Genomic DNA, 14675 nt, shown 5'->3' on the forward strand with positions numbered 1-14675 from the left:
ACTTCTGCCAGAACCGACTTCCAACTGGAATGTCGTCATCACGAAACAAGTCGACATCTCGAAGGCAGTACCAGTCAACTGCGTGCCATCAATAAGAAAAAATGACGTCACGTCACGCATGTGCGGGACTAATGCTAATGCTAATTAGCGATTCTTGCTTACTAACGGGCGTGTTTTAATTTCCTTCCAAAGCAACCCGGGCTCAGTCCAGTAAGGTAACGGTGCGGGATGCTTGTGGCGGTTTGCTCCTTCTGACGGATGAGAGGCTCGTTGTTTTCTCGTTTTGCGCTTACGGCAGCGCTGCGTTAGATCGCCAGGACTTGGTTTGGTGAAAAGCAGCTCGCGAGCGTGAAAAGTGGGGGGTACCCCTGCGTTAGAATTCCCATCGATCCGTTTGCTCAAAATGCTCAGAACTCAACATTAACTGGTATTACGAGAGTTTTAGAATATTCTACGCAAGTTAAACCAGAAATTGGGCACTTCAACAAGCCTTCAAAGCTAAAAGCTAACACAGAAAACAACACGGCTGAATTTAGAGTATAAAAACCAACAAGCCATCGAAGATTGTGAATCATAAATATCTTCTACCTTTGCTGTTTTGAACAAACTTGTTGCTTAACATATAAACAGTTAACATCTAAACTGATTTCATTTTCATCAGAACACTCACATAGGTTCCCCTTTTAGTTATTACACTTTTTATGCCCTTTTAAGAAAAAGAGACCCCAAATTCCCCCTTCAAGGACAGATCATCCTTCCTTCCGTCTTGGGAAGATGAAGAAAGTGCCAATGGGAAAGTCAGAAAATGTCTCATAATGATGACTTTTTAATCAGTAGACAGGGAAATGAAATCACCTTGCCCTGAAGCTGGGCTTGTCTGCAGGTGTCTCCGTAAAATAATACCATAGAGGAATCTCTCAAGATTAGCCCGGAACTAGCTTCGAATCACGCGAGGGCCTACTGACGTCTTCCCTTGTCAGTCTGCCGGAGAGGTGATTATCATCTGTTAAGCAAAGCCAGAGGCGGGGAGGGAGGACACAGTGGACACATCCTACCGCGCTCTTTCCAATCCAATCCAGGCTGTTGTGCACGGTGAACCCTTGTGAGGGAGTTAAGGAAACGGAACCAAAGACATCTGCTGAAACCTGGCCGTACCGTTAAGTCACATCACTGAAATACAACGGCCATCCTCGGTCCAAATGGAGAACACATGGAGGCACGGCGCCGCGTTTTCGAAAGATGACTGAAGTATTGTACGTCGCTGGAGCCAGCGCATGAATGATGAATGGGAGGAACCGTGGTGTGTAATTAGCGGTTAGCTGCATGTGCATGATGTGACCCTGATCATGACCATCGCTCCAGCTGAAGGCTCAATTCTTACAATAAAAACTAGAGCCAATTTCAATTGCTGTTTTTACATCGGCGATTCACACAAAAATACCAAATACTAATCTAACATGTAAGGTGAAAGTTCGGACTTTCAAGTCTACATGGCGCTCAGAACATGATATTTACAAAGCGTATAAATGAAAAGTTGGACATTTGGAAAAGTTCAAATCACTAATAGGAAATCTAACCAAGGAGACACTTGGCTCGCTCTAAAACTCCGTAATTGAGAGTTTATATGACATTGATTAGAGTATATTGTGCAATATTGTGTCCAATTAGATATAATATGCGAATGATTTTGCTCTGAAGGTTAGTTTCTTTTGACATTTGGGGAGAGTCGGGATAACTCATTCCTCGTTTCCACTATTTATGCTAAGCTAACCGCCTTCATATTAAGTGCACAGACAGTCAATCCAACACCCAAAAAGAGAGCAAATAAGCATAAGTCCATGTGAAACGGTCTCTCTGGGTGCTATTTTAAACTCAGTTCGATTGTTTTCTCAAGTCTTTGTCGTCTTTATCTTCTGAGAAGCACAGCTGAAGGTGGTAGCTGCAGTTTGTATCACACTCCCTAGAAGTTAAACAGGCCTACAAAACCACTAAATAAACACGTATGGGGGAAGAAGGTCAGACCCATGAAAGTGCTCAGTCCAAGTTACCTTACCAGGGAGTACTGTCTGTTGCTGATAGACATGAAACAACCTGGACAAAAATAATCAGTGGTTACGTTTTTTTTTTTTTTTCCACCCAAGATTTTCCAATAAGGACGCAGGTCAAAGCAATATGCTGAAGGCCCAGAGACAGGTTTCATACCTTAAACCACAAAGTCACCAGGACATTTTAAAAGGAGCCAGGATCTGTTTCCGTGGCCAAGTTGTGTAGCAAACCTCTCAGATGGAATCGCAGTGAAAACAGCCCAGAGGGAAGTGTAAAACATGAGGTTTGCAGACAGGAAAATAACCTCCACAGTTGGGAGTCTCTGGTGTCTCCTGCCTGTAACTGGATTCTGCCCCGAGCGAAAGGGGAAATCTGGTCCTATAGGTTCTTAAGGTATGGAGAAAGAGTCCAAAAACCATACATGAAGCCACGTGAACCCAAACAAAACCCAAAGCAGAGTGCAGTTTGGCCCCCGGGGGCCACCGCCACGATGGGCATTAAAATGTGAAAATAAATGTAATTTTGAACAAACAATGTGTGAGCCCGGGGGCTTTAGTGAGGGAGGTCCATCGGGTTATCGTCTTATCCGGCGCTGGTTCCAGTGAGTGAGGATCTCCTGGAGAGACTTAAGTTTCACATCTAAACAAGTTTGTTCTTCACCTGAGTGTTGGACGAACTGTCAGTAAATGCCTTCACGTCACATGGCCAACACGCTGGGAGCGGAGAGCAAATCTGGGAATTGTCCCGCTAAATAAAAGACCAGATGATTTAACATTGAGGAGCTGCACAGATGGATTTTTGATGGTGCAGAAATGTTGATAGTATAATGTGGAAAAAATGTTTCACATCCGAGTACGTATAGAGGACAATACTCATGTGATGAACTGGCCATTTCTTTACTGTTATTATTATTATCAAAATCAGAACCAAACCACCAAAAGCTGCAATTTATCGGCTATTATCTCGGGTTTGAACCGGTGATTGGGTTCCCGTTGGGACACTGGGCGTCGCTTTTTCAAAGAATAAAAAAAAGCCGAGCATCCAGTTACGCTGAAAGCAACTGGCTTTGCTTCCATACGTTGTAAAAAGATCAAATGTTCGTCACTAAAGCCGGATCTTTTTTTTTTCTCAAAGGGGTCTGATTGATCATTCGTTTGTTCATTTTAACAGGCTTGAGATTGTGCATCTGGTGTGTGTGTGTGTGTCTCCACAGCTGAGAAGTCTTTCCCAGCAGTGAAACACAAAAGATAAAAAGATCCTCATTCTTCAGAAGAAGATCCATTAATTGAAGAAGAGCGATTTGTTTAAAAAAAGACAAAGCCCCAATTGCAGCAGTTACACTTCATTACAGAGATATTCTGTGGTGTTCTGTTATGTTCACCTCACCTGAAACATCAGGATCATGAGACAAGTTTGGAGTTGGACCAAACGCAACAGTATCAGATCGACTATTGATATTAACTAAGACTCCTCCCCCAAACAGTAATAGTCCAATCAACTTGTCCAATCAACTCGTCTCACTCAATGCATGGTGTCTGCATCAGAAAACCCGGCCCAAAGCCCAACCAAATAAAAGGAGGAACTATTATTATTTATCGACCTCTAGACAAAGATATAAATTAATTTGTTCTGAACGCCTGCCTTGTCTTCTCCACGGAATCGTTAAGAACGACTTCAAAGGCTTCACGGCCCTGAGAACAGTTTCCTCCTCTCGGTTTTTTTCCGCGTTACGGAATGTGCTGAAACGCGGGTCGAGAGCCAGGACCCGTCGATTCGGGAGGACAGAGGGGGTGGAAGGGGGGAGATGCGCGGCCCGTCCAGTTGGTGTTGTCCTCCTCCTCCTCCTCCTCGGCGCCGCAGTGAGCTGCAGACAGGGATTGTCTGCGAAAGCCATCGCCGATAAAAAAAACCTCCGCTATCATCCGCTCGGGAATGTCCCTCCCACGCGGACGGAGACCTCTCCGCCTCTTACCGCCTCCATCAACATCATTCATGGTCGGAAGTAGACGTTACTCATCATGATGTGCTTAATGTTCTGTAACCTCCAGCTGACGTGTTACATTACATGTCATTTAGCTGACTTTCATTGCATTGTAACCCATTGCCTGGGGAGCAATTGGGGGTTGGGTGTCTTGCTCAGGGACACTTTTACATGACACGTGAGGCAGCCGGGATTTGAACCACCAACCTTGTGGCTCCAATTGCATCACATTACTACCACGTGGCCACCATCTCCACGCTATGTTCCATAAAGTGCGGCTGGGGGAAGGAAGGTTTACCTCAGTCTCACAAAAACAAAACTGAGGCCTTAATTCGAGATTTTCCTGGAAAAAAAAGCCACTGCTGCCCTCCCAGCTGCAATCTAAACAAAAAACATAAAACTCCAGTGTGTCGTTGCAGTGACGAATCAAATTCTCTCAGCTTCTGTTTTAGAGTCCACGGACATAAACCTGCCAAAGGAAGATGACCCGGAATCTACTGTAGGTTCTGCAGAGGGTGAGTCCTCGCTTCTGTGACCTGCTGAACTTTCCTCTCGCACAAACAGTTCGTTCTCATCTATTTAGGGATGCTTCTTTGTGGTTTAGGTCACGCAGGCAGCAGGCTTAGTTCTGCCTGATGGATCCCAAAGCACTTTCCAGGTCACTCTCATAGGGGATCAATTCTCAAGCGTTGATCCTGTGGTCTTTTTTGCTAAAAGTCTCACCTCAGTGATGGGAAACCTGACAGTAACCTGAAACAAGCTAAGCTAAGCTATCAAAATATTAACAACTGACCCAAATCATCGACAGATAGAGACAACAACAACTATGTTGTTATGGTTGTCAAAGAAATGATACTGACATTTTCAACGGGTCACGATACAAAACGAGTCGTGCTTTCCATCTCCTTTCAATCGAAAAACTCAGAGGATTTGTGGTCATAATGAAACGTGGGGGTTTCAGCTACAGCTGAATGGCTTCCTTGCAATTACTCTATAAAGTACCACTTCGAGGTGAACATTTAAGCAATTATCTTTATTTTCTAGCAGCTTCAATAATCTCTAAATCCTAACAATAATGCCTTGTTCACAGCCCTTTTTCCCCCCCCCAAAAAAGGAAGAAAAAATATTTCCCAGAACAGCGGGCCCTTTCTTTCTCTCCCTGACACCTCTGGGAGCTGAGTCACACAGACTCTTCCTCCTTCCGGGGGGGGGGGGTTCACGGGTCATTATGAGGGCTGCTGTGCCAGCTGTGCTGCGGCCCGGAGAGGAAACCGCAGGGAAGCTGCTGTGCAGGGAAACGGTGACGCGGCGAGCACTTTCCTCCCGGGGGGGGGGGGGGGGGGGGGCCGAGGCCCCCGAACCGGATCCCACCTACAGAAAGATCTGAATCTGAACTCGCGGCGTAACGTCTGGCTGCGATGTTCCCCCGTGTTACGATGTCTTTGGTCACGCCTCGTATTTTAAGGTTTATTATTTATCGAATAATCACATCAGTGGACCTCCCAAGCCATCCTGAGTCAAAGGGATGAAGGTAAAGAAATATGATTCAGAGTCGTTTCTTTCTCTAAATCTTCTCTATTCTTTTGCGTGCTATTTTTTTTTTTCTGTGAATCACTGAATCCTTCGAACCCTGGTGGGCCTCCTTGAAATAGAAGTGAATAGTGGCTAGTTTATCCTCTTAAGGCCTTTGAAAACTCTCAAAGGAATAACTCACATAGCTCATGTGCTTTCCTGCCAAGTGTGTGGAGAAGATGAAATATTCACTTTCATGTTAGTCTATTAAATATAATATTATACCAAAGAGACGGCTGAGACTGGAAACGGGGGGGGGGGGGGGGGATCTAAATCTGTCCAAACATAAATAAAACTGTGTGCTTACAAACAACCCTAAGCTCCATTACTCATAGGCAACCCAGACTCTTGCAAGTCACAACTTCAGGCCGAGAAACCCCCCCCCCTCCCCCAAATGTATTTGACAAACGGGTAATGTGTTAATCAACGAGCTTTCAGAACGTCGAGCGCAGGGATGGAGATACACAACATGTTCTTCCTTTCAGTTGGGATCCATCTGTCTCGTGTGTTTTCTCGTTTCGGAGTGCCAATCAAGAGGGAAGTGGAACGCGGGCCCAGACATCCGCTCATCATTCGCTGCTTGTTTATGCGGAGCTCAGCTGAAACGTGTTAAGTCCTGCGGCTGTATCCCATTCTCTATGCTCCGCTTCACACTGTTAATTTCCTCTAGCTTTACATTCAACAATTGATTGTATGACCCCCCCCCGCCCCCGTCATATCACCAACGTGCGGCGTGCCACAAACTTTAGAAACATCTTTGCTTTTTCCCCTGGTCCTTCCATGGAATCAGTCTCTCTGTGTTTCCGAGAGTTTGCTGTAACTTAATCGATCCAAGATGGGACAGTAACGTCGTCCCCACACTCCCGCTCTTCTGAATTCTGCATCATTTGGCTTGTAGTATTACAACAAGACCTCGCTGGGCAGAGAGCACTTGAGAATGAGGCTGAAACGAGCGAGGTCTAATAGCAGCAGATGGACCGTGACGAGAGTTGGGAGGATTTATTCCAATAAAATATTTCACAGCTCCCTGGGAGCTTTTTAACAGCCTAAAAAAAAGGAACAAATAAACATGTAAACTAGATAACACTTGAGGGAGTGAGATGTATGAAATTCATGAATTCAGGACATGAAAGAAGGCAGAACTTCACATTATAATGCGCCTTGCATCCAAAACTCAGCTGCTCTCCAGTTTCACCTCATTAACTTTCCAGTCACAGCAACAAGACATAAAGGGACCACCCTCATCTCTCAACAAACACACCATCAAAGCTGACTCGGCACAAACGGTCCGACCATTTCACAAAAAACATCGGTGCACCCTTTTGTGGGACAGGCAGAGGAATCAAAGCTCTACTTGGCCTAAAAAACAGTGACCTCCACAGCTGTGCTGCATGCACGGTTTTCTTGCAGCAGAGAGCTCTGGACCGGGTGGAGAACTTTTCAGAGGTTCTCCTGCCCGGCAGAGTAGACCTACACAGCAGATCTTAAAGGTAGAGTCCTTCAGACTTACATCAAATCAAAACATGTACATTTTATTCATTATTTCCGTACATCTCTTGTCATTTTCTCTTTGTGATATTCTACTCTGCCTAAATGTCAACCTCATTAATATCATTAATATTAATACCTTTCCCACAGTGGTCTTAGAGCTGTATCGAGTTACTGCTAGTGCAAAAATAACGGCTCCTGCTGCTGCACATTAAAAGCAGCTGGGGACCCGAGGTGAGTTTTATTGTCACGCAGCCACAGTAAAGAGGATTTATGTGTCCCGGGGTGTGTAGCGCTAACTGTGGTTCTTCATTAAAAGTGAAAAATGCACGTGTTTAAAAGAGCATAAAATTTGACACGGGTTTGAATTATTTTTGGGCCGACGTTTTTTTTCTTTTCTTCTAAAACACAACTTTGTTTGACTGCCCTTTAGATAAAAAACACCACATTCTCTCCGGATGTTTTACTGACAAAGGAGCTGCTGAAGGAGTCATTATTAAATCGAAGGATGCTATCCCCGCATCCCAACCAACAAGGCTAAAAACACATTACAATGATGCATTCTGGGCTGAGTTAGCTCCTCACTGAGAGAGTTAAACAGTGCGCCTCACATGCTCGCAAGCAGCAGTGAAATGGAAAGTTGGAATACGTCACGTGCCATTCTACTGCAATAGATCACGTGTCATCTATAAAACATGTCCTTTTCTGCTCTTCTGGAGGACGTTTTGGCGACAGGTAAAAAGGCAAATGAGGACACGGAGGAAAATTCCACAACAAAAGCTCCGTTTTTTTTAACAAGGTCAGCAGGAGACCACTTGGCTCTCCCTCTTCCCGTGGTCAAAAGGTCGCGCTGTTGCAATGCTGCTCATGGCATCTCAGGGCGGTGGAAACGTACTGGATGCTTAATGCTTATACTGAATATTTGCCCCCCCCCCCCCGTGGACTTAGCACCCCCCCGTCCCTTTAAGTTCAAAAGGACTACCTCATTCCTGCCTCAGGTTTTGGTTTGTGAGAATCAAAGCCACTCTTTCCTAATGGGGGGGGGGAGCAGCTAACATACATTTGGGTCAGATAGCCTTTAAACAGCGAGGTCCTTTCTAAACCACATACGGGATTATACACATATTATGATAAGATGCAGTGCAGTTTACAGGGATGTCGTATACTGGTTTTATGGAGTTTTGGGGATTTCACAAAGTTATCCGTACTAATAAAAGTGTCTTTGCAATTTTCTATTTTCTTTCTTGCAACTTCATTCGTTTCCAGAGTTGGTTCAAGAGGCTCGTCCACTCCACAAAATTAAATTAAAATTTTGGAATAAAACAAAAGAAACCATTCATTCGGAGACAAATATTGGTTTCGACCAAAGGCCGTCCAATAAAAAACTGATACAGTGGTCATCAAACCTCAACTCAACTCAAATCCAAAAACAGCATTATGTAATATTTTGTTACATCTGTGATGATGTGTGTGTGTCTGTTCAATACAACATCTTAAGTTTTTGCCATTTTCATCAAAGTGTGACTTTTCCACAGTATGTTTTCTAGAAAATCTGAATATTTTCCACTTACACTGCTGTGTTTTGACATGCCATTGAGGGAACTTGATTGAAATTCAACGCTTGATATGAGCCCAAGATGTGACACCACACTGAAACAATGTGAAAAGTTAGACAGTTTGACAAAGTCTGACATTTTAAAGCAGGAAACTAAAGCTTTTTAAGACACTGCACAAAATATGACCTCATACGCAGGGATATTAGTTTCATCCCAAATCATTTTCTTTGACGAAATGCGAAGATTGGACTTTTCTGCCAGAGCCTCACTATGCAGTTATATAGTTTGTCTGCACATTCAATTTTGATATTTGAAGGAGGTCAACAGTCTGAAGCTCGTCAATGTTTTTGTCCAACCTCATTGTTTTGATTTTGAAGTGTTTGCAACTAAACTGTCCAGTTTTAAAGTGGACTGAAGGTTTGATGAGAATGTATTCGCTCACACGATAATAAGAATGATAAAGTTGTCATTTTTTTCTGCCCCAAAAGGTTCACCTGTGGTTGTAGATTACAGAGATTTTGATAATCCTGTGGCATTGTTCCTGCAAAATCAATGTTTATTTTAACCAACTGGCTGGCAGAAAAGAGTGAGCATATATTGGAGCATTTAATTATTAACAATTAACAGTCCCTCAGGAGTTGATGTGGACCAAAAAAACTGCTATAACCAGTGTCTATATTAAACCTGCGTCTGCCTGATATCTAGAATAATGAGTCCTGGTAAATGCCAAAATGTTGTTCTGTGTGTGTGTGCCGGGATGCGTAAATGTGCTGTAGGCTTCAATCAGTTAGTACAGTTTCTGGCACGTTGGAATAATGTTCCTAAGAAGAGACGCTTTGTTGACTGCCAGAAGACAACCGGAGATAAAACATGTTAGTTAAAATCCGAAAAAACAACCGCAGACTCTGGAGCCGACCACTTGAAACGCCCGCCGCAAAGCGAACACAGATGCTCCCCGGATTGTCAACAAACTCAAAGAAATCAGCGGACAGAAAGCAGACAGGGTGAGGATGGCATCGGGCATCACTGAATACCGTTTTTTTTTTTATGGGCGTTTGGAGGGGAAACCATATGATTGGTGGTGGTGGTGGTGGAAAAAAAAAAAAAAGGCACACAGAGCCATCTGGAAGACGGTGAAATGACATTAAAACGCAAAATTGGAGCCTGATGTTGAGAAATGAAGAACAGCGCACACCCTCTGAATGGCGGTGAACATACATCAACAAGGCCGGCAAGTGTGAAAGAGTGTTTTGCTGGAAGTGTTGGCTTCCTTAAAAAAAAAAAAAAAAAAAAAAGCCACATCATCAAGTGTGTGCTGAGGCCATACCTGTGGGTTTAGTTACGCTCTCCCATGTGTTACAGTGTACTGCTGCAGAGATATTCACAACAGAATGTCCTTATACCTGTGATCTCGTTCCCCTACCCCTTTAAGAGAAGCTTAATGTGGGGGGGGGGTATCGGCCCCAGGTTTATTTGCATTGCTTCCTGGTGGAAGTTCACGCTTTAATGATTGCAACCTGACGAAAAAGCCTGACTTTGCATGCTTCCTTCCTTCTTTTTCTGGTTTTGTTGTTCTGACATTTTACCTGACATTCTGGCGCAAAAAATATCTTTAGCTGCCAAAACAAATGAAGGTTCAAACTTCAAAGCATATTTCTCGAGGCCTTATGTTGGAAAGAAAATGTTTTGTCACTCAAGATCAAATAAACTCTGTTTTGGTCTTTGGAGGCGTGTGGAGTAAAAAGGGGGAGACGGCGGCATGTTGAGGCGTCTGTCAGATACTGTGAGAAGTAAAACAGCAAAAAAAGAACAAAATGACTGGAAAGCTGAGACAAACGCTACATTTTCAGTAGTTTTATTGAAAAATGCCTCTTCTGTTTTTAGAAATAAATAAGAAAATAAGGCTGTGTGGAATTCACAAAATGTGCAGTTCAAACGTGGGAAAAGCAATTCTATGTCCATAGTCCTGCATCCAAATCCAAACTGCATATATAGAAAACAGCAACTATATTCTGACTTTGAGATCCTCAGTAAATATACAACACAAACATGCAATTCCACCAACAAAACAAAATCAGATTATTATTTGGTTTAAAGGCCTAAAAAAAAAAAAAAACCCATCACATTAAACAAATCTTTGGGTATCAAATTAATTGTCCATTTTTCATCATGACGTTTGACAGAAACAACAATAGATAGTCTGAAAATGTTCAAAGTCATACTGTACTTCTTTGGTTTTCACATGATTAGTGCATGACACAATGGAGTCCGATAAACAATTGCAGATGTATTACAGACAGACACTTAAAGGCGAACACTTAGCAAGCGCACACAGGTTTTTAATGAACAAACATGAAAGGTTTCTATTCATCCCGCTAAATTGTCTCAAATATATGTTCAATATAGCCAGGGGTATCAAACCCATGTAAGTATGTATTTTTCGGGGGGAGATCACCTCGTCCTCACATGCGTGATCACGGATGTTTGATCCAATATTTTCTCCTACGACGCTAGCGTTTCTGTTTTGTCGCGTGGCAGTGATCTCTTTCCTCGCAGGTTTCGCATGTAACCGGGTGATCGTATCGCCTCAAACTCTCCAGCGGGCTCCACGGGTATAGTCTCTACCTCAGGTCCGGGCTGGTAGTTGTTGGCTAGAAAAGGTATTTGGAACGGGCCGATAAGAAAGAAGGGTTCGATTTTTTTCACATGCACAATTTAAATCATATTGCACTTTGGAATTCCAAACAAATGCCTAGTGTCTTACTATTGCTTCCTGAAGCACCATAAAAAAGCTAAATAAAACTCTTTCAAATGCTGTGATGACATTTGAAATAAAAATAAAATAAATCAACCATCAAGCTATTGGATAATAAGACGTAGTAAAATAACCAGCTCATACTACAAAGAACTCGTGGAAATAGCAGGGGAGCAACATTGAGCACGGATTTGTGGGACGTACACAGAGAACATGAGGATTAAACTGACAAAAGGAAACATGCTTCAGTCCCTACCGGGGCTGTTTGAGCCACTGAAGGCGTCGTAAACAGAGGTGACAGAGGTAAGTAAGCAGAGGGTTATGAGGCACGAGCTCAAAACAGATGTTAAATTGATTTTTCGGGAGGGTTTTTTTTTTTCTTTTTTTAGTAAAAACGTCCTGGTTTCATACAATCATTTACAAGGCACCAACATTAGTTTTATTTACACAGATCACCGGTACATTGACGTTGCTTTGTATTATGGGATCCTCTTTGTTAGTAGTTGTTTTGGATGGTGTTTACATGCTCCTTTCATTGTAGAAATGCTCAGTCTCTGGGTTTTTTTTATTGGGGGGTTTTTCCAGTGGGTTGTTGTTGTTCAAGATGCAAACAGGCCAGCAGGTTACCATCACTGTAGCTTGTAAGATGATGTTAGTGCCACTCCGCTCCATTTGTTTTTGGGGTTTTTTTTATTTGGTAATGTTTGTGTTTAGCGTTCGATAATTGTGTCCGTGGTGATTATCCCTTACATGCCCCCGTTACTGTCTCAGAAACAGGGCTTCAAAGTGTAAGCGGCACAGGTGACCTAGTGTGATTACTATGCCATACCTGCAAATAGTTCAAAAAAGGTGTGAGTTTTCATATTAATTGAATGTAAGTCATCATACACAATTAGCATTAATGCTTTACAGGCCAGTTTAAACACATGAACATTCAATGTATGGAGATATCGGAACAAGTGACTCAGCATTAACCAAACCCCTCCCTGAAATGGACTGTATCGTCCTGGTTAAGCATCAGCAAAGGTCACTAAGCATTGACCTACACATTTCTATTAGAATCCAAATAAGTCATCATCCCAGCAGTTCATTTGTGAGGAATAGATTAAACAGTGGGTTTGTGCCTCAAATCAAGGTCTTATTCTTTCCAAAAAATGACTATGAATTGTGATGGGCAATCATTTTAAACAGCATCTACGTTCCAATCGAGGATCATCTCGCTCACGGGCGTCGAGGCAGTAAGCCGGACGGGGCTCTGGGGGTCGATCAGTTGGACTTGTTATGAAAATAGGAGTTTTTCCTCTGTAACACTTAGACTTATATCTCCATACATTATCAAGACGTAAAGCCCTGAGTGGCACGTGTAAATTAGTCTGCATACGCTTAGTCTTGCATGCAGGACCTAGACGGCGTTCAGTGTACCTGTGTATCCTTGTCCATTGTACGGGATGCCAACACACTGAGAGGAGTCGCAGTACCCAGATGGTCCTGGTGGTCCCCTCACACCTGGAGTGCCCTGGCGACCTGGAGGTCCACGAGGCCCAGTGGAGCCAGAGGCACCCGGGGGTCCCGTCCGCGACTCTCCTGGTGGCCCTGGGAAAGGGGAGCGAGAAGGTGAGCGAGGCCCGCCGGGGGGGGGGGGGGGGGGGGGGTTGGCGGACATGTCTGGAGCTCAGCACAACAACAACAACAACAAAAAAACTCGCTGACATCACCGGTAAATCTTTGGTGGAAATTGATAGGGGAAATTGATCGGGGAAACACGGCGCTGCTGCACTGCAATTAGACCTTTTCAATGGCTCAATTAAAGAGCTTGACCAAGAGAAAAAAAAGAAAGAGTCTGGGGCTGTGTGAACCCCCCCCTGCCCCCCTGGCCCCGGCTGTCTAGACGGTAAAACTCAGGATTGGAATTTTTTCCCCTCGCTCTTTTTCTCGTCCTTAAGTGAGCCCATGTGTTGGCGATGAAGTCACTCAAGAAAGTTCATTGTACGATAATCAGATTCTCCCACACACATACTGTACATTTACAGTACACACACACACACAAGTGAGTCATCAGTGCGGACTTCCTCCCACTGGTGCTCAGTTGTTTCGGTCTTCATTCACAGAAACAGGCATGCGAGTGTTTGGTGTTGTGGGGTCGACATCAATAGGAGGCCTCTGCTGATTTGCAACAGCTTCCCTGGGGAAAGGAAGTCTTCTGAAGTGGTCAACCTTCCACAGCTAGAGCATGTTGGATGTTAGTTTTAACTGAGGAGAGCCTACAGTCTTTTTCAAATGGACAAATCAGTCTAATACGTTTTTTCTAAATAATAGGAACTTAACCAAAGACTAAATATAGACCATCTAAACCCTAGACACATAAATTCTCTATTTAATGAGGAGTGTGAATACATTCCATTCACTGTATTATATATCAAATGTGCAAGCACAACATACTCAAGACATAAATCCTTGGGAAAAATAGATGGTAATGTGTGCGTGGTCCCTCCAAATAATTTATGGAGAGCAGCAGCCCGAACGAAGGTCCCCTTGACACATACGCCACAGGTACATTTGGGTCGGAATATATCACTTGAATTGTTCTCACGGGGGTGCCGTGACATGGAAAGGTCCACGAAAAGGTGAAAACTGTCACTGGGGCTGTGATTAGGTTGTGACTGAACAGTGGGAGACCAGCAGGCTGCCTGGAGCTGCTGGAGAAGGCTTGTGTGGGTCATTGTGACGGGGGTCTAACAGGGACTACAGGGAGGGTTATTTAGAGTAATGCGTTACCTGGGGGCCCTAATGGACCTCGTTGTCCTCTGATACCAGTTCCTGGAGATCCTGTCTCTCCCTTTTCTCCTGCCAGACCTGCAAAAAAACAAAGAGTGGGGAAAACATGTTCACACCAATGAAGCATCTGATTGCTGTAAAAGAGAAGAACTCTAAAGGGAACAAATGAAACCCAGATCCAGGGGCCTAATATTTCAATCAATATAACTATTATTTTTCTGCCTCCCGCTTTGCAAGACAACCAAACATCCAGACAAAGTACAGCCAAAGTACCTCTTTCTCCTGGACTTCCAGGTTGACCTGGGTTTCCAGGGAAACCGGATCGACCAGGTTGTCCGGGCTCCCCGCGGGACCCCTCGTTGCCGGGAGGCCCGGGAGGACCGGCCGGCCCCGGAGTGTTGCCACGGTACCCGGAGGGGATCTGAGTGAGCAGCGTGTCGATTCGGCTCATCTGACCTACGAGGGAGGAGGCCAAAAGAGCAGGATTTACATCGGGGGGGGG

At 44.1% G+C, this 14675-nt stretch overlaps 1 protein-coding gene across 4 annotated transcripts in view; it reads right to left on the reverse strand.

Moving 5' to 3' along the window:
- Positions 1–10482: 10482 nt before the first annotated feature.
- LOC119227598 (collagen alpha-1(XII) chain-like) overlaps positions 10483–14675 on the reverse strand; it is a 46926-nt gene continuing 42733 nt past the window's right edge. For 3 of the 4 annotated variants that reach the window (XM_037486515.2, XM_037486512.2, XM_037486511.2), the window contains 4 exons: positions 14447–14629; positions 14174–14251; positions 12821–12991; positions 10483–11294 (listed from right to left, as the gene is read on the reverse strand). In XM_037486515.2, coding sequence (XP_037342412.2) covers positions 11146–11294; positions 12821–12991; positions 14174–14251; positions 14447–14629 — 581 coding nt within the window. In that variant the 3' untranslated portion in view covers positions 10483–11145. Of the gene's footprint in view, positions 12228–12820; positions 12992–14173; positions 14252–14446; positions 14630–14675 lie in introns of all 4 variants that reach the window. The other variant, XM_037486513.2, reaches the window with a different exon arrangement.

This window comes from Pungitius pungitius, chromosome 14 (genome assembly GCF_949316345.1).
Source record: "Pungitius pungitius chromosome 14, fPunPun2.1, whole genome shotgun sequence".
Lineage (NCBI taxonomy): Eukaryota > Metazoa > Chordata > Actinopteri > Perciformes > Gasterosteidae > Pungitius > Pungitius pungitius.